This window comes from Pleuronectes platessa, chromosome 4 (genome assembly GCF_947347685.1).
Source record: "Pleuronectes platessa chromosome 4, fPlePla1.1, whole genome shotgun sequence".
NCBI classification, from domain to species: Eukaryota; Metazoa; Chordata; class Actinopteri; order Pleuronectiformes; family Pleuronectidae; genus Pleuronectes; species Pleuronectes platessa.
The window spans coordinates 25,841,177-25,868,672 of NC_070629.1; the positions used below are offsets into that span (position 1 = coordinate 25,841,177).

The following is a 27,496-nucleotide window of genomic DNA, read 5'->3' on the forward strand; positions in this document are numbered from 1 at the left end:
TATTCAATTTTGGTGCAGATCCAGGAAGTGTTTTCTACTACTAAGTACTTTAACTTTGAGAGACTGCCACCACAACCAGTTGCATGATGTCCAAGCCCACTTGACATATATAGGATTACAGATCATGTATGTGCGAGGCTTGGTTACATGTTGCACCACCTGTGGTTGTATGTCGGCCTCCAGTATCCACACAGTGTTCGTTATTGTGGACATCCTGCTCCTTGAATTCACTGAGCAGCTGCTGAGCTTTAGCATCGGTCCACATATGTTAATGTCAAGATGTTTCTAATGGAAGCAGATCCAGAATATAACTCTTTTGTTAGCATATATTCCAGAATATTAAAAAAAAAAACTTTGTGTGTCTGTAAGTTCTGAAATGTGTTGGTACAATTGTGCGTCTCTAGTCACACATACAAGTTGAGCTCATGTGGTGAAAGAGTGGACTCTGCTGGCCTGAAGAGAACTAATGAAAAGACTGAACAAAGTTAGTCTCGATGGCAAACAAACAAGAATAAAACCAAGTAAAAACAGAAAACCTCCTTTATCCTGCAAATTCAAGAAAAAGAATTACACACCTCTCATCAATCAAGATTCAATAGAGTGTGAAATCTCATTATACTTGTATAACAGAGTAAAACATGGTGATATAATAGTGTGTTGATTGTGTTAATTGCTTGTTTTGTTAACAGCTTAAGGGGACAGTTCAAAGAAACATTTAAATCCCCTCATGTTCTATACTTAACACTAAGGGGGAGGGGTGGGGGTGTGTGTGTGTGTGTGAGTGTGTGTGTGTGGGGGGGGGGGGGGGGGCGGGGGGTTGATTCCACGAAACACTTTTGGTCAAAACACTTTAAATGGTTCTTCAAACGTGAATCCAAGTGTCCAGAAGCCCCGACATTCAAATTTGACTCAAAACATTTACGTCATGTTTTTCAGTGAAGTCAAACAAAGAAGTCTGTGTCCTTCACCTCTGTAGTCTCACTAAAGTTTTCCACTTACTTTCCCGCAATAGAGCCAATACATAAGGTAGGTGATGTTGAGAAAAATGTAATTCATCTCAGGGTTCCTCAGTCTGACAACTTTGATTCCACTGTTGTTTAGAAAGAAGATTTTTGTGTTAATTCAAATCAGAGTTAACCCTTCAGCTTTGTATTCACTGTAGTGGTGTTTATCTTGTATGTGAAGTGTGTGTGCTAGGACATACAATGACAGCATCACCATTATGAACAGCTTACATTTACACACAAATATCACATCAATTAAATATATTTACATCGAAAACATTATATTTAGACCATTATTTTCTTTGTGTCATGCTACAGACAAATACATCACATTTTATATTGTGTGTTCACATTTCATCCTGAGATTTAATCAACTCTTTTGATCGCTGACAAAGTTCAATCAACATCTCGAATCAAATCTCCAGAAAAACTCAACGAGCAGCGGTTGAATCAGAAGTCTCTTACTCCTCACTGTAGATTTACAGCACAACTCTGGCTTTAACACACTTTATCATATTTCAGGTAAATACTCTGAGTCCCCAGCATCCAGCAGTGCGTTGGGACCCCAAAAAAGAAACAATAATGGAAATAAAAATAAATCTACGAAGAAAACATTGAACAGTTTGATCAACTGAGAACAAGTTGCTGCTTTGGACCACTGAGTCATAAAAATTTAGTTTTTACGTCGTTCCAATACATATATACATATAAATATACTTATGCATATACTTATACATTATACATACCAATCTGGGAGTTTCTGCGTAATCCTACTAAATAACACACAGACAATCAAAAGCAGATAAAAGCAGAAGCTTCTTGGTGGAGGTACTGAAGCCCAGTCCTCATGATTCAGGAGACTTGCATGAAAAGAAAGTGCTTGATAAATGTCCACATGGTGGCGCCATTGGGTTTGGATCTGCTCCTAAATTTATACAAAACTTCACCAATGATGTTTCTTAGATACGCTTCTAAATATCAGACTGGACTGTAGGTACAGCCACAAAACACAGTTCAACAATAATCATACACGGCGATAAAATCTATTAAAGTGTTTTAGTGGTTTTGGAAAATGCAGCGTGAACTCCTGGCACTGCAGCTTTAAACCTGGTGTTGTCTCTGTAGCTTTCATCATCTCTGTGTCATCCTCACATTCATTACCAGAAAAAAAAACAAAAAAAACCCAGCAATAAAAAAAGAAATGTCCTTTAGAATATTGTAAACTCCAGTTACAAGCTCGCTCAAGTCCAAGGTTTAGTGCAATAAACAAAACTGTGTATAACCTCCACACGGGCCCAGTGGGATGGGCCCGGCTTATGGTTGTGTCACAGTTTGTGATTGTACCACGTCTGTGTGAGGTCGGGGTGTTATCGGATACATAGGAACATTGTGTTCTGTGTAGGGAGGGGGGAGATCATCAGGTTTGAATCCCAGCTGAAACACATAGAGACAAACATAAAGAATTCAGTCTAAAATACCAGAAACACACATTGAAGGGATAAATCACCCCAAAAGGAAAGTTCACTCATTATGTTCCCTCCACTCTGATGATTGGGGGGGGGGGGGGGGGGTGATGTGTTCGAGTTCACCAAGCACTATTGGAGTTTCAGAGGTTAACAGCGTTGCAGCCAAGTCCCATACAATTGAAGTAAACGGTGATCGAATCTTCAAAAGTATAAAAACATAAAATGGCTCCACTGCTGTGGTGTCGTCCAAGTGTCCAGAAGCCCCCCCCCCCGACATTCAACTTTGACTCGAAACGCAATCTACACCAAGTTTTACACCTAAATGTCCTCTCTTATTATCCTCGATGTAAATAATAATAAAATTTGTTTTTGTATGACACTTATTTAAACACAATTACAAAGTGGTTCATAAAAATCCAAGGCAAAAAATGAACGAACTAAAATAGAAGGTATTGAGTTCAGTTACATTTTAAGAGCCAAATCATAACATAATAAGGTCAAAACCTTAATATTCACAGAGAAACCTAACAGTTTCCAATGAAATGATTTGATGAATTATTTTTGCTCTCAACATTTTTATAGAATTCATTCAGGCATTGATGTTTTGCACATTTTGCAGCAGTCCTCCTGAAAGCTGGAGGTCAGCCGGCCCCTGTTGAGCTTTTTATTTTTTATTTGTCAGGCCTCACGGACACTTGGTCGACACCACAGGGGCATCATGGGACTTTGCTGCAACACAGTTTAACCCTGAAACTCAAGAAGTGTTTTGTGGACTCAAGCACTTCACCCACCACCTCCATCGGCCCATTGGTGATGAGTTCATTTTCATTTTTGGGTGAACTATCCCTTTATCGTAGGTGTTTTTCTCATCTGAGGCAACAATGCAAGTAATTCACGAGAGTGTTCACCTCATTGTAGTTGGGTGGGGGCCCAGCGTACTCCGTGTTGTATTGTGGAGTTGTGAGGATCTCCTCGCTGTATCGAGGCACCCGCATGTCCTCACTGTCCGGCTGTGGAATGCTTCCATGGAAGGGAATGAAATAGATGGAAGGCGGGCGGCCGTCCTGCTCGCTGCGTCTCCACACCTCCCTCTCTATCTGCTCTTCCCTGAGGCGGGTGCACGCCCTGCAGAAGGTGGTGCAGAACAGGATGGAGAGACCGAAGCCCAGCATGCCCAGGAAAATCCTTGGAAAGGAGGAGGATACAGATTTGGTTTATGCTCTAACCAGTTGCTCATGGATAATTTTGTTACTGTTAAGGTTCAATAAGGTTTTTAAACGTCACCGGATCCCGGAGATGCTAAAACATACTTGTTTTATTGAGCTTCTACTTAAAGAGAAGTGCTTATGAGAACCTGTCTGAAGCGATGACATGTTTCAAAGATCTGCTAATGAAAAATGACTCAGGATTTCTCAGACCTCAACGGAAAAACATAAATTTGAAATTCAGAATAGGCTTTATTGAATATCTGAAGATTATGCTTATATTATCTGTAATGCATTGCCAACATAACAAATCAGCATGAAAACAACCATTATATTGTGTGAATAGAATGTTTTATGATCATTTACATATAATTTGAAACCCCAGTTAAAGCAACACTGTGTCACTTTTACTGATCAACAGCGCCCCCTGGAGCCACACATGTTGAAAAATTCTGTTGGGCTCTGTGTCCGAGCAATTATTACGTTCCACTCCCTGAACTGAAACACAACTGAACAGAAGATATTACCCATGATCCCCGGCTTCCTGAACTAGAAGAGCTGCTGATCCCCAAACTCTTTTTGGAATTATTGATATTTAAAAAAGTTTCCTTCTGAATATTGGAGATAAATAAAGTTTTATTTATGTCTTTTTAACAGATCCACAGTTCTGCATCACTCTGAAACTTGCTGCTGCACCTGATGCTGACCAATGAAGTTGCGACTATCAGACTTCTCATGGGAGAAGGAGAGGGAGTGAAAGAGGAAACATTCTCCTAATTCCAAGCCAGGGAACCATCAAACTCATAGTCAACAAAAGAAAGGAGTTCAATCAATAACCAAATGAAACATATTGATGAAATAGAAACTTGTCTTACTCTAGAAAAGGAATGTCCATAGTGGACGGTGTTCGGAGTCGAGTGGTACAAACTCCCACTGGACCAGAACGGAGGAGGAGCAGAATCCACTGAATGAACCTGAAGGGGAAACAAGAACAACACTGTATTCACTCATTTTTCTACAGCAGCTTAACTCAAACGACTTGAAACAATATTTCTTTGCATGTTTTGTAAGCTACAGGCCCGTTTTCACTCCCTCTACAATAGTCTTAGAAGAATAAAAATGACTGATCGACAGCAAAACTTTGAACTTGAGACCCAATACTGTTTTGTCCCAGATAAAATGATCCAATAGCGTTTGATTGCCCGTCTCTATTTGGAGAATCATTAGACTTGCTTACAAGAAAAGCATTTACCCTGCAGTGACCTCACAGGGTTCACAGGTCAAACGCTGATTAGAGTCATTACGCAAAGACACTTGTTCCACTATGATTGTAAACGTGACAGGTGATAGACAGACATTTTCATCTTTAGACACATCTCTGTAAAAAAGCTTTTATCATATGATGTCTATGAATTACATAAGTTATTGTTATTGTCATTGTTGTTATTATTATTATTACATTGAGATAATAGTGTAATTTATTTAACGATAATTTAAGATCATAGAGAATTTCAAAACGGAGATTTTGCATCTTTTAAAGCCAGATGAGACAAATTGTGATTTGTGAATATGGATTAAACAAATACAATTTGATTGATTGAAATACTTTTGTGTCTTAGGTTAAAGTTATGACAATTTCAAAACACATTATCTAGAAATATATTTGTAAATCACCCCCTTTTTTTTCCCTTATTGCTTTATTGAAATACTTCACAAGCTGAACAGGAGGTTGTTTCTAAACCAAACCCTGGAAAAGTCTGAATACACCAGCACAATACTTTGCTGATCAGGTGTAATTTAAGGAAGGGATGTACGTCTTCAAAATGAACACACTGCTGTTGCAGACACACTTGTTATGTGTTCTTACACAAGTCTGACACTGAGCCTAGATCGAAGTGGGTTAAACCAGCACTCACCCACACTCCTTGTTATCAGGAACTGTTGGACCATAACTTTATGACAGGTTCGATAAATATTTAACTTTTACTAATATGTAGAGGGACACAAATTCAGATTAAAGGTGGATCAAGTCCTTCACAGGATGTCGAATCTGTACTCAAATAAACTTTATAGATATCAATATTTACCTCTGTTGGAAAGTTGAATGGATTAGCAAAGCAAACAACAAAACACAAAAACCACAAGAGGTCAAAATTCCCAACATGCGGTCAGCGAGCACTTTGTCACAGAGGCCAGGTCTGTTGGCGCTGACTGAACAAACAAAGAGCTTCTACCGGTTTTCATATTTTCTCATGTTCACTGATATTCGTGGTAACAGGTTCTATGAAACAGAGCAGTACGTGTCATTAGGAGGAAGCAGGAAGGACAACGTGAGGCTCTTACCTTCTGGTCAGGTGTAGCACTGGGAGGACAAACCCACTGGTCCAGAATGTGGTTTCTACTGTGGGTGTGCTGTTGAAGGGGGCGGAGTGTGTGTGTGCATGCGTGCGTGTGTGAATGAGTGTGTGTCCGTGCACTGAAGCGAGTGCAAAGCTCACAATATATCTCATCCCATGGAACTCCTTTAGAAATGAAGGTATTGTTGTGGTCTCATGTCAGCAGCATGTGTTTATGTTTGTTCTCATCTTCTACACAAATGTGATGTGTTTGAATAAAGGCTCACGCACATGTACAGGTGTGTGTTTTATCAGTTGGACAGTGTGTGATATTAGTTTGAGCCAAAGGTCCATCAGAGAAATTTATGGCGGCATCAGATGATTTAAAGTCACAGGTGCCTCTCCGCTGACAGGCAGGTCACCAAAGACACTAAAACCAATTTTTACATTCAGATTAATGAAAAAGATTAAAAAACAAATTTAATTTATTAGTTTGTCACAGGGGCTCTGATATTATGAACGAGGCTAGAACGAGAGGCACGGGTGAGATATGACAAGTGCTATACCCTCGTACTGGTCCAGGTGGAAAAGCACTGGGTGCTAGGTTTCCCATAGTTCAACTCGATAGCAGAACCTCAGTAATGTCTAACTAGGAAACAAATGTGTAGTTCAACTATCAGTGTGACATCATCAGAGGTTATTTCCCCATCCAGAGCATCAGGGACGTTATGCAACCGGTGTCACAGGCCAGCTCGCTCTCTGCCTTTTGACGAGTGAATTGATCCTCATGTGGAATTTCTGTTTAAACACCAAGTACTGGTTTGTGTGACTCAATGGAAACGCAGGCGAACCCATAAGTAGGAAATTACCCCGTGAATCTGGAAAGGTAAGTTTTACTAGTTCGAAGCGTATGATCTGTGGATCAGATACAAGATAGGGTCCAAAGGTCACATCCATAAAAACTCCAGGGATAAACTCGTGACACAATAATAGAAGACAAAAAGAAATCAAGGGGAATTTAAAACTTTATTGGTCCAAATTCAACCAATCGAGTTGCTCTGAATCCTCAGCCATTTTACAGAGGCGCGAAAAAAATCATATTCATACTGAATCAAACAAAATGAAGTCTCTTTATGTAACGACACGTTCCCAATAGTGCATTTTCGTTTGTCACAACAGATGAATTTAAATAAATCTGAACATTTTTTGAAGTTTGTCTTATTACAGCAGTAAGTTTAAGTTTAAGACATAAAAAAAAAAGGTTATTCAAAGGCACTAGAACAACATAAAAAGTGCAATAGGATAAATTATTTCTTCTCTCGACTTCATTCCGATGTTGTGGATATTCCCACATTCTGAATGCTGGAGGTCAGCAGGCCTCTTTTCTTTGGCTTCTTTCTCTAGAGCGAATGTCCAGTCTTATTTTGGTTTTGTTGGGTTTTTACATGAAGTAAAGATTTGTACCAAGATATTTGAGAAAAATCTAATATCAGATGCAGCGCAGTGCACTTCGTTTGTGTATCATTCACCAACTGCACAAAGTCTCCGTTGTCGTCTGCAGCGTTAATGAACATCAACAACACAAAAACTTAGACTTCCAACCAGCTGCAATGCAATTATCTTTGAATTAAAAGTTAAAAGCTCCCACACACACCTCACATTTAATCCACAAAACACACACACACACCTGCACAAACACACACTAAGTCCCAGACAGACACAGATACACGCAGCCATCTCTGAAAAGAAGACTTCAGGTGTTACATCCGTTGCAGAGAAACAAATTGAGAAATAAAACTCCAACTCAAAGGGCACTTGAGGGGCAAAGTCCCTCTACCAAGGTCATAACCCTAAATCACAATGTTAAAGAAAGTGGATAAGAAATCCTGGATCTGCAACAAAAGTTACTGAGTTCTTCGTTGGCCCATTCCTCACCTTTCTAACAAGTTTTAATAAAATCAATGCGAACACACAGCGAAAAAAAACAACAATGAAACCCAGATAGTTCCTCAAAAGAGGATGCTACTTCCTCAGACCTGTCATGTATTGGGCTTCTCTTACTTCTTCAGTGAAACACAAACGCTGACACCCCCTCCCTCTGGTGCTTGAACCAGCCTTGACACAGCTCATCTCACTATCCCATCTCTGAAAAGTGAATTCTCTACTCAGGTTTCATCTCTTGATTTGTTTGAGGACTTTTTTGAGTCACAGAAACCAGAGGAGAAAAGTCCCCAGGGGTCGTTTTCACCTGAGCGCTTCGTATTGGACTTTCTCTTCTTGCTCTGTAAATATGATTTATATTGAGAATTTGAAATCTGCTTAAGGCTAATGAGGAAAGTATTCACAGTATTTATCTAGGCTATAGTTTTACAGAGGTGTACAAAAAGTCTGGGTCAGCTGGTTTTGGAGTGTCAAATAAAACAGATTCAAAAGCATGAAATTTCTTTTTGTTATGTTTTTCAATCTACCATCATTAAAGTCAATGACGTCAGACTTTTTGCTTCTCCTGGAGCTATAAATCCTCATGAGATATCCTGGGGCTGCGTCGGTCGAGCCAGGCCTTCAGCAGAGGAAGGTTGGTGTCCATCCAGCGGATGTTGTCCTCGATGCTCTCGTAGCTCTGCTGGATGCATCTCATCTCAGAGCCCGTCTCCTCGGTCAGGGAGCCAAAGAAGCTTCGTACCTGAGCACATGCAGAGGAGGAAAGAATTAACATGCACACTAGACCAGAAATACACATTCATCCCCGGGACAAGAATTAAAAGTGAACAACAAGCTGTGACGACAAGAGACAAAAAACTAAATATGGTAAATAACATTTATATAGAGTGCCAGATGGAAGACACAAAGAAATGATGTGGTTCAAAGTGCAAAGAACTGTTAAAGCTGTACTTCTTTCTCTTACCTCATGTAGCATCTCCCTGGTAGAATACTGGTTGGTCACACCCTTCACCATGTATGAGACTGAGTTGGAGCCGAGGTCAAACCTGTGTCATCGAAGCAAACACAGTGAATCACAATTCAAAGTTCAGAAGACTCAAATCGGTTTTGTGAAGAAGTAAGAATTTGACCTGGCTATGAGTAAATTCTTTCTAGGAGAGTTTTCATTGTGAATACTCTAGCAAAGTTTCTGAATTACTTTTGAGTTTCTCCTACCAGAAGTAACCATGTTTGGAAGGACGGGGGTGGAGCCTAACTAAATGGATTCACTGCTTTATCGTCTCTTTGACTCTAAATGGGAGCATCATTTCCAAAATGGACAACATGCTGGGTTGAAGAAGACTTGAAACTAGAGACTGAGACCATAAAAATCAAGTGAGAAGCGAGAAGTGATTTTCTTATGGACCTCGACAGAAGCAAACTTTAACCTGTGGGGTCGCCATCTGTTGGACATTTGAGATAAGACATGTCTCTGGCACTTCTGCCTTGGCTTCATCTCTTCACCCAGAGTCTGGGTCCATTTTTATAAAGAGTCTATGTTTCCTCCCTGTTAGTGTGAGCTGCTGGATGGAGTCCGACCGGATCAATGACACAGCCCATGAATAAAATGCAAACCCATTTAGTAATGTAGGTCAAAGCAACGGGTGCATTTTTAAGTTTAAATTATACATAGTTAAGCTTTGAGAGGGACAGAAATGTGCGAATGGCCGACTGACTTCTTGATGAAGTTGGCCCAGTTGGCTCTGAAGAAGTCCCAGGCCAGTTTGTAGCCGCGGGGGTTCTTGCTGACGGAGACGACCACGTCTGGGAGGTCCTGAGTCTTCATCACTTCCCCGTGGAGGCTCTGCTCCATCATCCTGCAGACACAGAGAGAAAGGTAAAGGGGAGCGGCCCGGAGAGGTGACTGATATGTTACCGATCTTTTCCAATTCCACATGAAGTACGCACCACTGGAGCTTGTCCTGCAGCGGAGTGACAGCCATGGCCATTTTCATGCGGCTCTTGACAGACATTTGCATGGAATGGCGGTATTTCTCGAACAGGAAGTCCCACCCCTCCGGCGTGCGAGCTCCAATCACAAACACAGCCATGGTGACGTCGACTGGGAGACTAAAAACAGAGACCACTTCTCCTTCAGAAACCAGCAGGTGAAAATCTTTACATGCAAACTCTTGTACATGTTGTCCTACAGTCAGTTTTTGCTGTGTAGGACCCCTGACCTCATGTTGCCGTCAGATTCCTTCCACTCGTTGAAGAGCTGCGTGGCTTTGGTCAAACAGGGGGCGTAGTTCCTGAAACAGGCGAACAGCAGCAGGTAACTCTTGAGCACTCGCTCCGACACTGATCCAGAGTCGGTCCACACCTGACGATCAATCAGGCCCCGGAACAGATCCACAATGTAGCTCTGAGGACAACGACAATCAGCTCCTCTACTGGGATTCACATTCACCTTTAAGACAATATGGAGGACTTTGATGTGCTGCCTTCACTGACCTTCATCTGGTTCTCCAGAGCCGGCATGTCTCTCTTCTCCATCAGCTTGTAGAGAGGTACCAGCTCTCCGAAGCCCTGAGTCACAGCCATGATCTCCGTCTCTCTGGACAGGTAGAGAGAGAGCTCCAGAGCCGTGTCCAGCCTCACCTTCCCCACACTGCAACACAATCAGGCTTCAAACCAACACCAGGCTTCAGCTTGGATTTCACATTCAATTACTTTCAATTTGGATATGAAAAGGAAAACAAATGGTCAACCACTGATTTAAAAAATGTACAAACTACAATCACCGGTTAATATTCGGCCAAAACAATATGTATAGGAATTCAAATGGCTTCACTCAGACTAACTGATGTGGGATCTGTTTAGTGGATGTGTAACAACCGACCTGACCAGCTGGAAGACGTTTTGGATGAGGCTGGCTCGGTCGTTGCTGGTCAGTGCCGTGTGGTTGTGCTGCAGCACTTTGATGATGGAGTTCCAGCCCTCGCCTGCATAGTGCACCATGTAGTAGCCACACATGTCCACGTTGAACTTCACCCAGTCCACCTCCTGCGGCAGGTACAGGACGTCTGCATGGAGGAGCACGGCGTGAAGAACAGCTCTGGAGCAAAGAGGACTTGTGGAAGGAACATTGAGTTTGGGTGTTTTACTCACCAGTCTTGGTTTTCAGCAGGAAGCGGTGGACGGTGTTGGAGGCGCTGGTCACATAGGTGAGTGGAATCTGCCACAGGAATCTACCAACACACAACAAAACAAAATAAAATGAGTTGAGAAGGAGCTGTTTACAAAACTCTAGATTAGCCTTTTTTTTTACATGTTTTGTCATTTTTACAGTAATCTGATGTCATAGGATGTGTTTTATGGTATAAAATTATTTTAGAAAGGTTTCAGGGGCTTTAATATTTACCCTTCAGTGAGGGAGGGGTCGTCTGTCTTCAGGTAGCGCTCCTGACTGAGCCTGACCTCGCGACCTCTGACCTCCACGGTGACCAGCGGGAAGCCCTCCTGCAATGTCCAGGTGTCCATGATGGCCCTGACGTCCAGCTCATCACCGGAGTACCACTTCTGCAACAACACACACAAATAGATACACAATAAATAATTTCACATTGTGAACAGTGAGGAAGTTTTCTTTGTTCAGCCTGGTCGCTGTAGAGCATGAGAACGTACGGTGGCTCCAGACTGGACTTTGCGTTTGGAGCAGAACTCTTGGTGTTTCATTCGACCTTCGTCCAAATCATCTGAGCTGCAGACCTGTTGAGGAGAGGCACAGAACTTCAGCAGGGAAACATGATAGTAACAGACACATTCAGCACAATCATACATATTCTGTTACATTACATGAATAACTCTGAATGGCCAGATCAGTGAAAATGAAGTGGTATTATAATTTAAGTATTTAAAAGCAGACAAGCACTGTGTGTCAGGGAATTCATTATTTTCAAACTCAAATGTAAATGCTGTTTATCCCTCTTCCACTTCACCCACACACCCAGCACTCACATTAGTGAGGCTCTCCCACAGGTGGCTGTTGACAGTGTTTTGGTAGCTGAAGCGCTTCAGGTATTTGATGATGCCGATCTCAAAGGCCTCTGGAGTCAGGAAGTCCCGCAGCATATTCAGAATACATGCTCCCTAAAAGAAAAAAGAAATATGAATGCTGAATGACAAAACACATCCAGTTGTTTCATTAATTACTTCAATAATGTTTGTGCCTGAATTTGAATGTTGAATTTCTCCTGCCGTTTTGAGGATTTATGCAAATTCAGGGGAAATGGCTCCCTCAAATCTCAAGTCTATTTTCTACCCCTTGCCTCAGTAACAGCACATTTCAAAAAGCTGACCTTGTCATACGACACGTCGTCGAACATCTCCTGGATCTGCATGGGGTTCTCCACGGGGGTGGAGACTGGGTGAGAGGAGCTGAGGGAATCAACCTCCATGGCCTCAAAACATTTCCCCAGGAAAAAGTCATCCTGGGAGAGAAAGAAGGGAGGAGGGATGAGAGAATGCCGGGGGGGAGAAAAGAATGTTCAGGTCAGACCTTTTACTAAAACACAGGGACAAAATAATCAACACATACTGAGGTCTGAGGTCATTTTGAATGGAATCTTTGGGGTCATATCTAACAAAAAGCTGTTTATTGACATAAGAGTTATTATCTTTCCTGTTATACCATTAAAAATATCTCAATAGTTCTAAATTTAACTTAAGAGAGAACTCCAAAAGCAAATTAGATGAAGTGATAGCTGCTCATTCGTGTGTTCTGAGTCAGATACGTGTCAGTTCCCTGCGCTCCACTCTCACCACTTGCAGCTCTGGGTACGTGACGTCCAGAGAGATAAACTCCATGAATTTGGCGAAACCCTCGTTGAGCCACAGGTCGTTCCACCACTCCATCGTCACCAGGTTCCCGAACCACTGGAGAACGTGGAAGAGAGAGAACAGCTTAAACCCCAGGACATGATTCAAATGAACAGAAGTTTAATAAAGTTCAGAGCTGAGTTGCTCTGTAGATACCACCGATCATTAAAACATTAGAAGAAAAACGATTATTCATTATTTCCCAAATTCAGCAACTTTGAGAGTTAAACTGGGACAAACTGCATCTTTTACTCTTCATTTTCTAACTGAAGCTGACGGATGAAGCACGGGACAGACACACACCACGTACCTGGTGTGCGAGCTCATGGGCGATGACCTTGGTGATGGCCAGTTTGTCTGAAGCTGAAGACCTGTCGGCGTCGAAGAGGAGGCCGGCCTCTCTGTAGGTCGTCAGCCCCCAGTTCTCCATCGCACCGGACTGGAAGTCGGGGATAGCAGCCAGGTCTGCAGAGAACAGCAACACACACATAAACACAGGGAAATGTTGTGTATTCAACTGCTGCTATGACTATTACACAAGTGTATTAAAATCTCCTGTGAAACAGACATTCATACTCAATATTTTCAACACATGCTGATTACATTTTTCCAAATTAAATCTAAGGTAAGCTAACTTTCCTACAGTTTTTTTGTTTGATCCAAGTTAGACCCAACCACAGAAAAGTGAAACCAGTAAACGTTGAAATATGTAAGCGGTTAAGTCAAAGTGATCCGTGACTGAGCAGAAGGATTTTATAAGAATATGTATAAGGCCTTCTGACAGTTACATCCCAATCGCAAGTTTGAAATCAACAAGATAAAAAGCATATCTACTGATATTCAGGTATAATAGAAGATTTCCTACAGACCCTGTTTGGGAAGCGGGTAAGGAATATCAAAGTAGTCATCGTAGAAGTCCAGCAGCTTGACAGCAGCTTCCAGAGCGAAGGCCGTCTGGTCAATCTTCTCAGCGACAGCGTAGACTGAAATCTGATATAACATAAAATAACAGGAAGTGGACAAGTGGACTGACCAATTCAAATGTATGTTGCATATAATGTTCAAGATTTCTCTCCAAAGGACAGTAAATGGAATTCAAAGAAACGATTGTTTGGCCAGTGTTCGTTGTCGTCCTCACCTTGACGCCGTGCTGCGTGGTCCTGCTCACAGACAGGAAGTCAGACACGATGTAGGCCAACAGGTACGTGCTCATCCTGACTGAGGTGTCGAAGTGATCCTCCAGCAAACCGCCCGGCAACTCCACTGTTTTAACCTGAGAAACAAAAATGTGTGGTTTAGAGAAATGGAGAAAAGGAAGGAGAGGTCGGTGTGTTCATTACAGAGTTGTGAGTTTCGTGTTCATGTGCTCATGTGTACCTGAGGCATGTTGGAGATGGTTATGTGCCGCGGCTCTCGTATGATCCGTATGGTGAAGTTGGCTTTGAAAGCAGGTTCATCAAAACAGGGGAAAGCTCCACGAGCAAACGTTGCTTCAAACTGTGTGGACGCCATAACCCTAATAACATAAATAAATAAAGTGACATTATGTGAAATAATACATTCTGTAATGAGGCGGAAGGATAGCTCCAGTTTCTATACGTAGCATTTTGAACATCAATTTATATTTGACATATTTGCTGCACATTTCTTTTCTGTCCTTCCTTCCACTGTTCTGTAGTTTTTGCATGTTTTTATTATTTTGTACCCTGTTAAACCTTTTTACACAAGATATCAATCAACAGTATTTAAGCCAATGTAGCAAAATCAATGTGGTGATGATTACATGATGGTTAAACGCTCCGTACACACTGCACCTCAAGAACAAATCTCAGGCTCTTACCGGACTTCCCCGCTGCTGGTGCGGTAGCTGCTCTTGTAGAAGCCGTGGAAGCTGTCAGACAAGTTGGCAGCAAACCTCAGCTGCACCTCGTACCTCCTTCCTTTGGTCAGCACGGAATCCGACTGCAGGGCGAGCTGATGGAAGTGTGGATACTCCAGCACCTGGAGAGGCCTCACGCCTTCAGGCGCCAGGAGCAGCACGTGAGATATCTGCATCTGCTTGGCATGGAGGACGATCATGCTGGTGTCCTCCAGCACGTCCAGCTCGATGCGAACGAGGCCGGTGAAGTCCAGGGTGGTCAGGTTGGGGTGGATGGTGAGGTCATAGTGGAGCGGGAAGATGGTTTTGGGAAGTCTCATGCGGTCCCACGGGAACGGCTGGCCGTTGGTGGCGATGGGGGGGTCTTTGGCTTGGCCCTGATTGGGCAGCTGTGCTCCGGATGAGGGAGGGAAAGGAAGGAACAGCAGCAGCAGGAGAGGAGCCAATGACATGGTGACACTGAGAGTAGAGACTCCTCTCACCTGTAAAATCCAATTTCAGACAAATGCATAATCATGTTCAGGAATTAAATGTCATCGTAGTGTTTTTTTTTTATTCAATTGTATAATTGCAACATCATAACTTTGAGAGAGCATCACATCTCTTAACTGTATTTGTTACCGATCTTGATTTCTTCCTAATTCTTCCAAAATAATCAATCAATAGCTCAATACTTTAATCAATCTGTGAAGATAATCAGTCGAGATTGATAATAATCAAGTTAAACATCACATTATTAACATTTAACAGATCTGAGGTGGGTCGTATATGTGCTATAGCTCCTTACTTAAATTTGTAATAAATATATAGAATTTGATATATTGCTATAGATGAAAGTTGTATTATTGATATAGTTTGATTGCACCGTCTTACTTCAACACAACTAGACAATGACAAAGCACAAACACATGGCACATGATCCGGGAAACACAACACTTTCGTTCTCACACTAGTTTCGATTTATTCATGATCTGAATAAAGCCTCGTAGTAAATAACATTAAACAGAATCTGACAGGATGAACTGATTCGACGTTTAGATCGTAAACAATCATAACAATGATCTTATTTCATGAGGTTTTCCACTCACCTTCGTTTCCTGCTCGAAGTTCACGTTCAAATAATCCAAACGTGAAAGTGAAAGAGATTGACACTATTGCATTGTGGGGGATAAAAAAAACATGATCCCTCCTCCACTGTGTTTAATTCAGTTTAAATCTTAGATTCTTGTGATCTTAAAAATGTGAATTACAAATAATAAGAATGTCTGTATTTACATTTCCTGCAGATTTTACAGGAAACTCAGGTCCTGTACTTTCACATGCACTTTTTAAAAATCTAATTTAATCCTCGACCTTTAAATGTAGATGAAGAGTTAATGAATGAGTTCGTGATGTTTATAAAACTGAGCCAGAACGAAGAGAAACGTCGGAAAGAGGCAGAAGAGAAAAGTCGTGTTTACAGGAACTTCCGTGTTGTTGCTAAGACCCGCCTATACATTGCCTCTGATTGGCTTACTCTCACACGCCCCCTTAATGCTAACAAATCACAAGTCGTCCTGTCTGAACCTAAACCAATCAGATGCAGGTTAGGGGGCGAGTCTTCTCCTACCTCAATACACACTGAACCTGCAGTGGTACCTTTCACCACCAGAGGGTACCATTTCTATTCCTGTTAACTTCTCTGTGAATCAAAGTTTTTTAAGTTTTTAAGTTTTTTAAGTTTTTTAACTTCCAAAAGAGACTTTATTAAATTAACTATTAAATAAACATGTACACAAAGTATAGTCAGAGCCTGCTACTGATTAACTACAAATCTGTAAAGTATAAATGTAAAGATTCCTTCACAAATACTGTTTGTTTGTTTTCATATATCATCACAAATCACTCAGGGTTTAAAATTAAACACTCAAACTTGCAATGTTTAAAAAAATAATAATAATCAATTGAACGTACAGCAACATAACTCACCATAAAGATTGTTTTACATTAACTATCATGTCGTCAACTGAAATGTTTCACTGCTAATTTTACAACTGATTTCACAAAGCAAAGAATGTCTTGTAAAAGTTCTTTATGCAATTAAATACATGGTCATGAGTTTAACAATTTTGCTTCATAAATATAATAAAACAGCTGAACATTTCATGATGTTCAGGGTTGAGTCTGAAGTGAAACCAAATTTAGAGTTGATTTCCTTGTTTATTCACACATGTTAGAAAATATTAGTTTTGATTTTTTCCAGTGAATTTCTAGTGAAATAGTTCAATTCTACCTTGAGTAACTTGAATTGTCTGAGTTCATAAAACTCACTCACGTTGCCTTCTGGCCAGGAAATGTGGTGATTTTATTGTTGCACTAAAAGCTTTTTTATTGTTCATAGAATATTGTTTGGACTTAGTGGTTTTGGTTGGCCACACCGATTTCATATTCAAATGTTTACTTGTTCAATGTTATGCAAATTTGAAAATACAATTTGTAAAATGTTTTTTAAGCCATATATCCAATAAAAACCAATCATCTTTTATAAAATCTTACATCTTGTTATGAATCCTTTGCTCACAGTTACTTCTGCACTTCAGAAACCAGACAAGATTTAAGATTTTAACCAAAAACAATGATGCACCAGTATCGATCACCTGAACTTCAAATACTGTATGTTTGTGTGTCTGTGAGTGTGAACATAGCGAATGAATGGATTTGAACTCCCTCACTTATGAACAGAGGGCTAAAGTCCATCCCATCTGCAAACAGCAATGAGCATGTAAAGTGAGCATGTAAAGTGAGTAATAAACCTCATGGGAGGTCCCTCAGCAGCTGCCCCGGTGTCATGCAGATCATTTGAGAATCAGAAAGGTAGATTTTCTCTCACATAAAGGGTTCATAAACAAAACCCTGTCACCAAAACCCACTGTGATCTCTGGAGAGCGCTCACTGTCAGCCACCAGACTCAGCACCACAGAGGAGGGGAACTCGGCTGTTTGGTTGAGGAGCTCGTCCCTGGGAGGAGGATGATAAAGCAGCTGTTGATTGGGCTCCTGAGTGGAGCTGCCGTGCTGACTGCTGGGATCCTGATCGGACACTATGGGATCACACACAGCAGCGGCTCGGCACCGTCCTGGATCAACGACGTGGCGAAGGATGTGGACGAGAGTCTCATTGAGAAGTTCCTGTCTGAGGTGGACAACATCCAGATCCAGGAAAACTTACGGTGAATAGATGAATTGATTATGTTAAGATCTGTAAGGAACTCAATCTATTGTTCCCTCTTGATTACAAGTGATTTTTAAATGTGTGAATAGAATAAGGAAAAATATTTGAGTTTGTAAGTAATAAAAGAGGCGGATAATAAAAAGGATTTCATAGTGAAATGTCTCCAAAAAGACTTAAAGGTCCAATGATGTTCATTTGACAACAAGGGAAAATTTGCTCAGCATATTCCTGAAGGTTTCCTCCAATTCTAAGATCATTGAATCTTTAACATAGTTCACGATCCCTTTGTGATTCCCTGAATGAATCAGTTTCAGGTTTTACTCAATGGAACCAAACTCGTCTGTGTCCTCTGGTTCCTCTGCAGGGAGCTGACAAAAGTGCCCCACATGGCCACCACAGCTGGAGATGAGAAGACGGTGCAGTTCATGCTGAAGAGATGGCAAGACTCAGAGACGGGTCTGGACCAGGCCTGGAGAGAGGAGTACATGGTCTACCTGTCCTTCCCGGACCCCAAGAAGCCCAACAAGGTCACTGTAGGTGAGCGGACAGGCCACAGCATCCTCAACCAGCAAATACTGTCGAGTCTGAAAAGACCAAAATTAAGATTACGTAGCTGAATCAGGTCTTTTACAGATGATCCCATTCAAAGGAGCAGCTTCAGCACAGTGTGTTCACAGACAGTAATCTGGATTAGAATTGTTTTTATCATCATTAGGCCAAAATCCTCACGCTATTAAAAAATTATCACAATCATTTTTCTTTGCTTGTAAATTAAACCAAACAAATCACACCAAAAAGTGCACAGATTGTTCGATTTCCATCATCTTCTCGTGGTCGACCAACATTCACAAGGTTTTCATTCCGTCTGTGAGCTTTTCACCAACAGACCAGTCACTGTGAGTTGTGATTTCAGTGAACGCGTCTGAAACCGTGCTGTACGCTGCCAGAGAGAAAGAGAAGTCTTACACGTCGGATCAAGATGATCCTGAGGTGGTTCAGCCGTACGCTGCGTACTCCCCTGCAGGACACGCAAAGGTAACAAGTACATACACCTCCCTGTGCCTCTCACACTCAGCTAAGTATTTGAATCCAGGGATTTAATCAGATTTAGTTTTAAACTGCAGATTGCTCCATAACCTGAAAAGTCATGAATACTGTTAGAATTCCTCACTTTCCTACATCTAGGGCAGCAGATGAGCCCACGAAGGCACAAAGCACCTGCATATTCTCTGAATCATTATGAAATAACGAGCTACCCAAGCTAAACTAATAAAGAATAATACAACACAGTGTCACAAGAAGCATCTAGAACCTTTTTCGTTTCATTCAGTGCCCATAGGTCCGTTGATGGGTGGGTAGATGGACAAATAAAAAGTCGGCTTGTGTGTGTTATAGTAATTCACTGAAACTATAAAAGTCCCATGATCGTCACCTCTCTGATTTACAGGCCCACATCACGTGCTCGGCTGTTGTAACCTTCAAGGCAGACAGATAACACATTTATCCGTTTTTATGTCGACTAACAGGAACATCGGTTAAAAAATGCACGAGTTAAGAATTGATTGAAATATTAAAGTTTGACGGAGAAGGAATATCTCGACCCCACAAGCACAAGAATCAATGACTCTGTGTGTAATCGACTGTTAAAAACAATAAATCATCATCTCTCCTGCTGCCATGGATCTGTGTTAAGCTGCAGCTTCTTCAAGGCCTTAACCTTTTTTTTGCGTGTGTCTTATCAAGATGATGAGATGATAAGATGATGAAGTTTATAAACCAACAAATGCCCATCAGTTAAGATTGACACCAGACAGGTTTATACGGAACATCACTATCTCTGTGAGGGGAAGAGGCGGCTGTAATAAAGGAAAAGATAAGAATACACAGGCCTTTGTTTGTTTGTATTATATCTGAAATCACAGAAAAGAGGTTGTGGACGAATCTGAAAAACAGTGTATATATATATTCAAGGAAGTATAAATGGGGTATTTCTACTTTTTATGTTTGAGTTTCTCCTGCCTCATTGCTTTTGTCATAACGTTGACTTTATGTGATGGTTTCAGGGGAAACTGGTTTACGCCAACCAGGGGAAACCGAGTGACTATCAGGAGCTGAACCAGACAATCGACCTGAGAGGAACCATCGCCATCACCAGATACGGAGGAGCGGGAAGAGCCGCTAAAGTGAGCTCCACCATTAGAGATAAGAAGCTAATTAAACACATTTGTCAGTTGTGTGTGTGTGTGGGGGTTGTAGAACCAACCGGAGTCATCAGTAGAGTCTCAACATCTCTACACCTTTACTGAGACAGTCAAATGTTTGGAGGACAAACTTTTTATGTCACTAAATCATTGTTTATCAAATCTAAACCAATCATAATGGGCCAGAGTTGTAATTGTAGCAGTGAGCCTATTGAATCTTTATACAGCACAAATCATCATCAGTATCATGTGAGGATTTTTCTACATCACTTATCTACCATTAATAATTTTGTCAAACCCAATCGACGACACTGAAACTAAAATTAATAGATAGATAGATAGATAGATGGATACTTTATTAATCCCATGGGAAATTCAGATCATCCAGTAGCTTGTACACTTAACACATCACTGACATACACACATAAATCACATACTGAGAACAAATTTACAGATACAGGAATGGGTCTGACCCTATGGTACAGAATGCAGTGATGTGATTGTGTCAGTGTCCAGTAGGAAAGTGTTCTTGTGCTGCTGGAGTGGATAGTACAATAAAATATAAAATGTATATATATAAAAACAGCAGAAAAAAAAAAATATATAAATATCTAAATATATAAGAATATGTAGTGGTAAAGTCTGTGCATGGGGCTAGTATAGCCAGTAAAGGGATTGTATAGTACAATAAAATATAAAATGTATATATATAAAAACAGCAGGAAAAAAAAAAATATATCTAAATATCTAAATATATAAGAATATGTAGTGGTTAGAGCAAACCCGTACTGGGAGGTTTCCAAGTGGTAATGGTCTGTTACACTGAGTTTCTTTGTGTGTTTATTTCATCTTCATGCAAAGCACACAGTTTAGTTCAGTGTCGTTCTTCACGGAGATAAGTGCAATATAACATTCAATATAAAAAACAGAGCAATTCTACGAAGGGGGGGGGGGGGGGGGGCGCTGCAGGTTATTAAGATCGCGTAAACACAGTAAAAGTAAGTATTAATGTTGATATGCTTCCTTGTAAGTCATTATGGAATAACAGCTCAGTGTATACTATATAAAAAAGTGAGTATGTAGGAATATAACATATAAAAACTGTACACATGAAAAGAAAATAGTATAAAACCATACGAAGATATAGAAATATGTATCATTAAAAACTGAAAGCATGTACAAATAAGGTATAAATAGACACATATAATATAAAAGTAATATACAACAGTATAGTATATAGAAAATGATACAATAGCATTTCTACAGTATATTAAATTAGTAGGCGAAACAATATAACACTGTAAAGATTTAATGATAGTGTAACAATTGAAAAAGCATCATAGCAATATTGATATATAACATTAATATATGTGGTTTATGTCATATCAACGCTAACGATATGTAGCCAATGTATTTACACATGTACAAAATACCACGTGTGTCTCATCCAGGCCATCAACGCAGCAGTGTACGGGGTCCTGGGCGTGCTGGTCTACACCGACCCACTGGACATCAACGACGGTCTGATGTCCGACCTGAACGAGACGTATCCTCACTCCTGGTACCTGCCGCCCTCTGGTGTGGAGAGGGGATCCTTCAACAGCCACTTTGGAGACACACTCACTCCCTACCTGGCTGCCAAAGGTAATACACACAATAGATATATATATATATAAGGCTAGATGTCTCGGCCAATGGAGTTGAACGTCCGTATATGGCGGCCATCTTGCGTCAGGTGACTCGCTCACCCATAACATTGTGATGGAATGGTACGTACTTTTTAAATAACCAATACTTGTTCAATTTTCAACAGATTTTTAAACAGTTTGGTTTTTATAAACGTCAGCGATGTAGTCATGACACTGCATACTTTGAATAATAATAAATTATTTTCTTTTATTTTCTTTAAAGAGTACATGTACCACTACAACACAATGTTATGGGTGAGCGAACCGTCTGACACAAGATGGCCGCCATGTGCGGACGTTCAACTCCGTTGGTCGGAAACGCAGACGAGACATCTAGCCTTTATATATATATCTATGGTACACACAACCAAGTAGTGTTTCTCTCTTTTTTCATAAATCCTACAAAACAAAAAGGTTTTTGATTGGTAATATTTCTACTGCATCATTATTTCACAGAGGAAACCTACAGGATCCCAGTCGAGAACGTCACAGGATTCCCTCCTATTCCAATCCAACCAATCGGATTTGAGGATGCGTACAAATTGATCTGGTCTGAGATCAAATTTGACATTTGAACGTATCATTATTGACACAGGTAGAAATAGTCAATATGATCTGTAACCTTTCTTCTCCTCTGGGGTGGTTCAGTGAACTGGCAGGAGAAGCAGCTCCAGCTTCATGGCAGGGAGCCTTCAACTGTACCTACAGCTTTGGAGGTCCAGGGTTCAGGAACACATCCGAATTCAGCGACAGGTGAAGCAACACACGCAGTCAGGGAATAACTGAAGTCTGAAGTGTGATTAGTAATAATAAGAGTTATTCTTGAAATGGCTTAATGGTGTTAATACAGAGAGGAACAGCATCTAATTCACTTCAAAACAGAAAAGGTGGAAAACTCAAAACATCTTTTAAGGCATTTTCCTGCTCTGCATTTTTTAATCTTAAAGGCAACCCAAACTCTTAATCGATAATTTATCTTTCATAATTATAAAAGTGTGAGTTCGACATAGTAGATAACCAGCTGATTTCCCCTCAGATATTTTACATGACAATATAAAATCCTGACTTCAAATGATTGCATTTTGCTATGATCCTGCATTCACTTGTATTTACAATTTCACTGAATCTCACCTTGATTTCGAGATTACAAAATGAAGTTAATGAAGTATATGTAGTGTAAATATATGCAAACTTCCGTTGCTACTTCATACTTTGTACTGTAAATGCTGAATTCCTGCTCCAGTGATGTGAAACTGGACGTCTTCAACTATGAAGAGGTGAAGAACTCCTCCAACGTGATGGGAGTGATCAGAGGGAGCGTGGAGCCGGGTGAGACTGGGGAAACATAACCAAATGATGTTTATCAAACCTTTCCATCCTGTGATTAACCTGTGTGTGTGTGTGTGTCTGTGTGTGTGTGTCTGTGTGTCTATGTCCACAGACAGGTATGTGATCTACGGGAACCACCGGGACAGTTGGGTTCACGGTGCCATCGACCCCAGCAGCGGGACCTCGGTCATGTTGGAGCTGACCAGGGTTCTGGGGCAGATGGTGAAGCAGGGTGAGGAGAGTGGTGGCTTCTGACTGAATGTTGGTGCTGGATGAAAAACAATCTAACTGTCCCTCTCCTCTCTGCTGCAGGTAAATGGAGGCCTCGCAGGTCCATTATCTTTGGAAGCTGGGGAGCGGAGGAGTTTGGACTCATTGGGTCTGCAGAGTACACAGAGGTGATACTCAATCTACACGCTTTGAATAAAAGAACTCTCTCTCTCTCTCTCTCTCTCTCTCTCTCTCTCTCTCTCTCTCTCTGCTCTGACCATTATCACTAAGTTGTTTTACTGGATTCCTATACTTGTGCTACTGTATCGCTGAGTTTCCCATAGTGCCATAGTTGTCACTATGGTGCCAAACAATAAATATCACAATAAGTTTCAAGTTTCAAGTATATTTTATTTATTTAACTCATTCCAGCCGCGTCTGTTCATACAAACAGTCTGAAGACAAAACAAAAAAAAGCAGTTTTAAAAAGCGTGCAATAGTCACAACGTAAAATCAAGTGCATTAGTTTAAAATTACTTTGAAAAACATAATGGTAGACATAATAAATACATTTATTCTAGTTTAATTTAATTTAATTGTGTTTTATAATTTTTTGATTTTATGCATTTCAATTTTTTTTGCTGTATAAATATGTTTTACTTGACTGGATCCTGTCTTTTCTGCAGCAATACTTCACCAAGCTCAGCGAACGCACCGTGGCTTACATCAACGTGGACATCGCTGTGTTTGGTGAGGAATCGTCTCAAGCTTTGGTGACTGGCTGGCTTCGAGAAAACATTTGGAAATAAAAAATGTCGCTGGTATTTTAGCCTCAGATGTTTATAGGATATCCTTATGAACAGGAATTAAAGGCCCTGCCACTGTAGGTTGTGTTCACTGACCAATGTCCAAGTGTCACTGTCTCATCTCAAGTTAATAATGAATCCAATGTTACCGTCTTCCACTGTTCAGCCAACGCCACCCTCAGGGCTTCAGGGATGCCGTCAGTTCAGAACCTCCTCTTCACAGCCGCTAAGCAGGTGAAAGAATATCTGAAGTGATTCTCTGCATCATCATCAGGATTCATCCAGGACCCTGTCACACGTCTCTGTGCTTGTTCCCCAGGTAGATGCACCTGGACTGGACTCCACGTCTGTGTATGACAACTGGATCCGATACTTCAACCGGACGAGCCCGGCCCGTGGCGTCATTCCCAGGTGATGAACTGCAGCTGTAACAGCCTACGAGTTGCATTGCATCCTGGGAGAAGATGTTATTCCAATTCCCACAATCTGTAGTCGATGAGCTTTGAGAGAAGTGATTGGATATTTCAAACAATGGGGTGAAGGTCGGTTAACTGTTCATATCCTGGATCCGATGGTCCACTGTGAAAAGAAGTGTCCAGACAACCTGAGATGTTTTGTTGCTTTTCATTTCCAGACACTTTGAATTATTGTCAGAGCAGCTTTGTCCCTATACAGCCCATAATTGATCATTTGCGTTGTGAGCTTTTATTCCTTTAGAAATCATTAATCAGATGCAATAAATGAATAAAAGGACCCTTCTGTTTTTTCTCTGTCTACCTCGGACAGGGTGGGATACCTGTCTGGTGCCGGGAGTGATTACGCTGCCTTCGTCCATTACCTCGGAATCACTTCGATGGACCTGTCATACACATACGACCGGGTTAGGAAACTCACTGTTGCTTTGATGTAGTTTGATTTCTTTCCCCTATACACAGCACATGGGTCAGAGAAGTCAGGATCAACAAGAAGTCTTCATTTGTCCAAAGCATTTAGACTTTTCTTTGGCCAAAAACAAAACATTTCCCTGTGCAGGTATGAGGAGATTATTCTTGAATGACACTTGGATATTTTTCTTCCCACAGAGTAAAACCAATGCTCGTATTTACCCAGCGTACCACACGGCATACGACACCTTTGACTACGCCTCAAAGTTCATCGATCCCGGTAAAGGACGCCGTCTCCCTTCATGTTTCCTTGTTCTATACTCATTGTTCGGTGTCATGGAACATGTACTTTATACTGTCTTTTATGATATGTGCTGAAATAAATACATATCATAGTTTCTACTCGATCCCTCTTTCTTCTGATCTCAATTCTCAGGGTTCGTCAGTCACCAAGCCATCGCCAGGACGGCTGGAAACGTCCTGATCCGATTGGCCGACAGCCTGGTGTTGCCACTGAACTGCAGTGACTACGCTGAGAGTCTGGAGGACTACCTGCAAAGTGCAGTGACTCTATATGAAGGTCAACTGAAAGCTAGGAACATATCCATGGGTAAGATGGTGTGAGGTGTTTAAAGGGAACATCACAGAACCCACACAGTCGCACAACATTTAAACTTCTTAAAAACACACTTTATTATCAAGGTTTCCTGTTCTTGTTTTGTTTTATTCATTGTTAAATATCCATACTCTGTAAAGCAACCTTTGGTACCTCGAAAGGAGATATATAAATCAAATATAATCTTAATGCAGGTATAAGTGTTATATATTTATTCTGGATTTTGTGTTTAATCAGGTACTTAACAGTTTAATTTGTCAGTTTTTATCTCATGTTTTCATAATTTTGACTTTCTGCCATGTTGAGCCAAAGTTGATAACTGTTGGACTGAAGCCAAGGAAGATTAAGAGAAGGAGAGTTTGCAATGATCCTTGTTTTCTCTGCAGAGCCACTGAAACGTGCGGTGAGCAGCTTTCGCAGTGCAGCTTCTCATCTGGACCAAGTGATTCACAGTTCAGACCTGGCTAACGAAACGTAGGAGCAAAACCATTCAGACGTGTTGTGATCTCTGCAGATAGAAGTCAACACCACTCATCCCCCTCTCTCTCTATCTCTCTCTCTCCATCTCTCCATCTCTCTTGTCTCAGACCACTGAAGGTCAGACGGATCAACGACCAGCTCATGCTTCTGGACCGAGCCTTCCTGGACCCTCTGGCCTTCCCAGATAAATATGCGTACAGGTATGAATATGATCTGCCGGGCTCATGTCTTCATGCTGCAGTGTGTGTTAATCGTTTGGCTGCTTATCATTGTTATATCACTCTGTTGTCACACAGGCATGTTATCTGGGCTTCCAGCAGCGCCGGCAGACCAACCTTCCCAGGTCTGGCTGATGCTTACGCCCACGCTGAGTCCTCAGCTCAGTCCAGCGACTGGGACAAGGTGCACTACCACCTGTCAGTCCTGAGCCAGGCCATCGAGGGCGCCGCCCACACGCTGGTGGACGTCATTTAGACGAAGAGGAGGAACGACACCGACTCAGGGATTCTGATGTTGCCTTTTTTAAAGCAGGGACCTGCAGCGAATGAGCACTGATCACATGGGCCAAGATTTATTATTCATGGCTCCTACTGAGGGAGGTGATTTAGGAATCAATAAACAAAGCTCATCCCCAAACAAAAACATGAATGATGTCTTTGTCTTTGTCCCTGAATTAAAATATTTAAATATGAATATGACTTTTCAACTGTATTCTTTAAACTGGCTTTCCCCTGGGTATAGGTTTAAAGTATCTGGTTACACACATTTCCCTGCAGAGAAACTCCACTGTGGGAAAGTAAATGTCTTTCTGCACAAGATCCATGAAAGCAACGACAATGACCCACAGACAAATGTGATGAAAGCTCTAAACTAAACCTCAGTGAAGCATCACACAGTAACTACTTTATCTTTTTCTCTCCATGTTCTTGTGAAGGACAAAGACGTCTTTTCTGTTTGGAATCAATGAGCCGCTCTCTGGTCCTGGTTTTGTTCAGAGTAACAGAGTCTCTAATCTTTTATCTTCCTCAGTATAACAGAGGAGATGACAGAGTGGCTGAATGTCTTCAAGTAAATGTTGGTTTTACATTTCAAATAGTAAAATGATATGTCACCGGCTTTTCGATGTTGCTGGTTGGATGTTAGTATTTAGCCAAAAGGTATTCATGCATTTTAAATATATAGAATTAGTAAAAGTGGATTTTTTCCACAAGCTTATTTTTAGATTTCACTGCATTTAAATCTGTAATTTCATAAACATGTACGTGTGTGTGACATCTACAGGGAGTTAATCCTGGTTAGAAGCATTGGTGCACTGATGCACCAAATGATGTAATAGGTCAGATTCCTAGTTTTAAAGCTTTTGCCTGAAAACAGAAGCTGC

At 41.1% G+C, this 27,496-nt stretch overlaps 2 protein-coding genes across 2 annotated transcripts; one reads left to right on the forward strand and one right to left on the reverse strand.

Annotated features, from left to right (window-relative positions):
* Positions 1-7,018: 7,018 nt before the first annotated feature.
* On the reverse strand, positions 7,019-16,161 carry erap1b (endoplasmic reticulum aminopeptidase 1b). Its single transcript, XM_053420950.1, has 19 exons — positions 15,780-16,161; positions 14,653-15,173; positions 14,190-14,328; positions 13,951-14,085; positions 13,682-13,802; positions 13,123-13,277; positions 12,756-12,869; positions 12,293-12,424; positions 11,952-12,083; positions 11,619-11,702; positions 11,356-11,513; positions 11,103-11,182; positions 10,834-11,017; positions 10,446-10,602; positions 10,172-10,356; positions 9,900-10,061; positions 9,668-9,808; positions 8,917-8,998; positions 7,019-8,694 (listed from the first exon to the last, which is right to left on the reverse strand). Exons 2-19 carry the CDS (start codon positions 15,141-15,143, stop codon positions 8,524-8,526), a joined length of 2,823 nt encoding a protein of 940 aa, XP_053276925.1. The 5' UTR covers positions 15,144-15,173; positions 15,780-16,161; the 3' UTR covers positions 7,019-8,523.
* A 1,315-nt stretch (positions 16,162-17,476) lies between these two features.
* On the forward strand, positions 17,477-26,727 carry naaladl1 (N-acetylated alpha-linked acidic dipeptidase like 1). The gene is made up of 19 exons (XM_053421033.1): positions 17,477-17,899; positions 18,266-18,438; positions 18,815-18,936; positions 19,965-20,084; positions 21,554-21,746; positions 22,247-22,340; positions 22,439-22,543; positions 23,034-23,119; positions 23,232-23,351; positions 23,432-23,517; positions 24,016-24,079; positions 24,302-24,369; positions 24,455-24,546; positions 24,922-25,015; positions 25,218-25,299; positions 25,456-25,629; positions 26,022-26,109; positions 26,223-26,315; positions 26,412-26,727. The coding sequence occupies exons 1-19, from the start codon at positions 17,700-17,702 to the stop codon at positions 26,587-26,589; spliced, it is 2,232 nt and encodes a 743-aa protein (XP_053277008.1). The 5' UTR covers positions 17,477-17,699; the 3' UTR covers positions 26,590-26,727.
* Positions 26,728-27,496: the final 769 nt, after the last annotated feature.

What these genes read in the sequence shown, in the direction of transcription:
- erap1b (XM_053420950.1), bottom strand. Translation starts at nt 15,143, where the DNA reads ATGTCATTGGCTCCTCTCCTGCTGCTGCTGTTCCTTCCTTTCCCTCCC. An exon ending in ACGACGTGTCGTATGACAAG is followed by an intron (nt 12,084 to 12,292) that starts GTCAGCTTTTTG and finishes TTTTTCTTTTAG; the next exon opens with GGAGCATGTATTCTGAATAT. An exon ending in TGTGGGAGAGCCTCACTAAT is followed by an intron (nt 11,703 to 11,951) that starts GTGAGTGCTGGG and finishes TCTCCTCAACAG; the next exon opens with GTCTGCAGCTCAGATGATTT.
- naaladl1 (XM_053421033.1), top strand. Translation starts at nt 17,700, where the DNA reads ATGATAAAGCAGCTGTTGATTGGGCTCCTGAGTGGAGCTGCCGTGCTG. An exon ending in GAGCGGGAAGAGCCGCTAAA is followed by an intron (nt 20,085 to 21,553) that starts GTGAGCTCCACC and finishes TGTCTCATCCAG; the next exon opens with GCCATCAACGCAGCAGTGTA. An exon ending in CTCAAAGTTCATCGATCCCG is followed by an intron (nt 25,300 to 25,455) that starts GTAAAGGACGCC and finishes CTCAATTCTCAG; the next exon opens with GGTTCGTCAGTCACCAAGCC.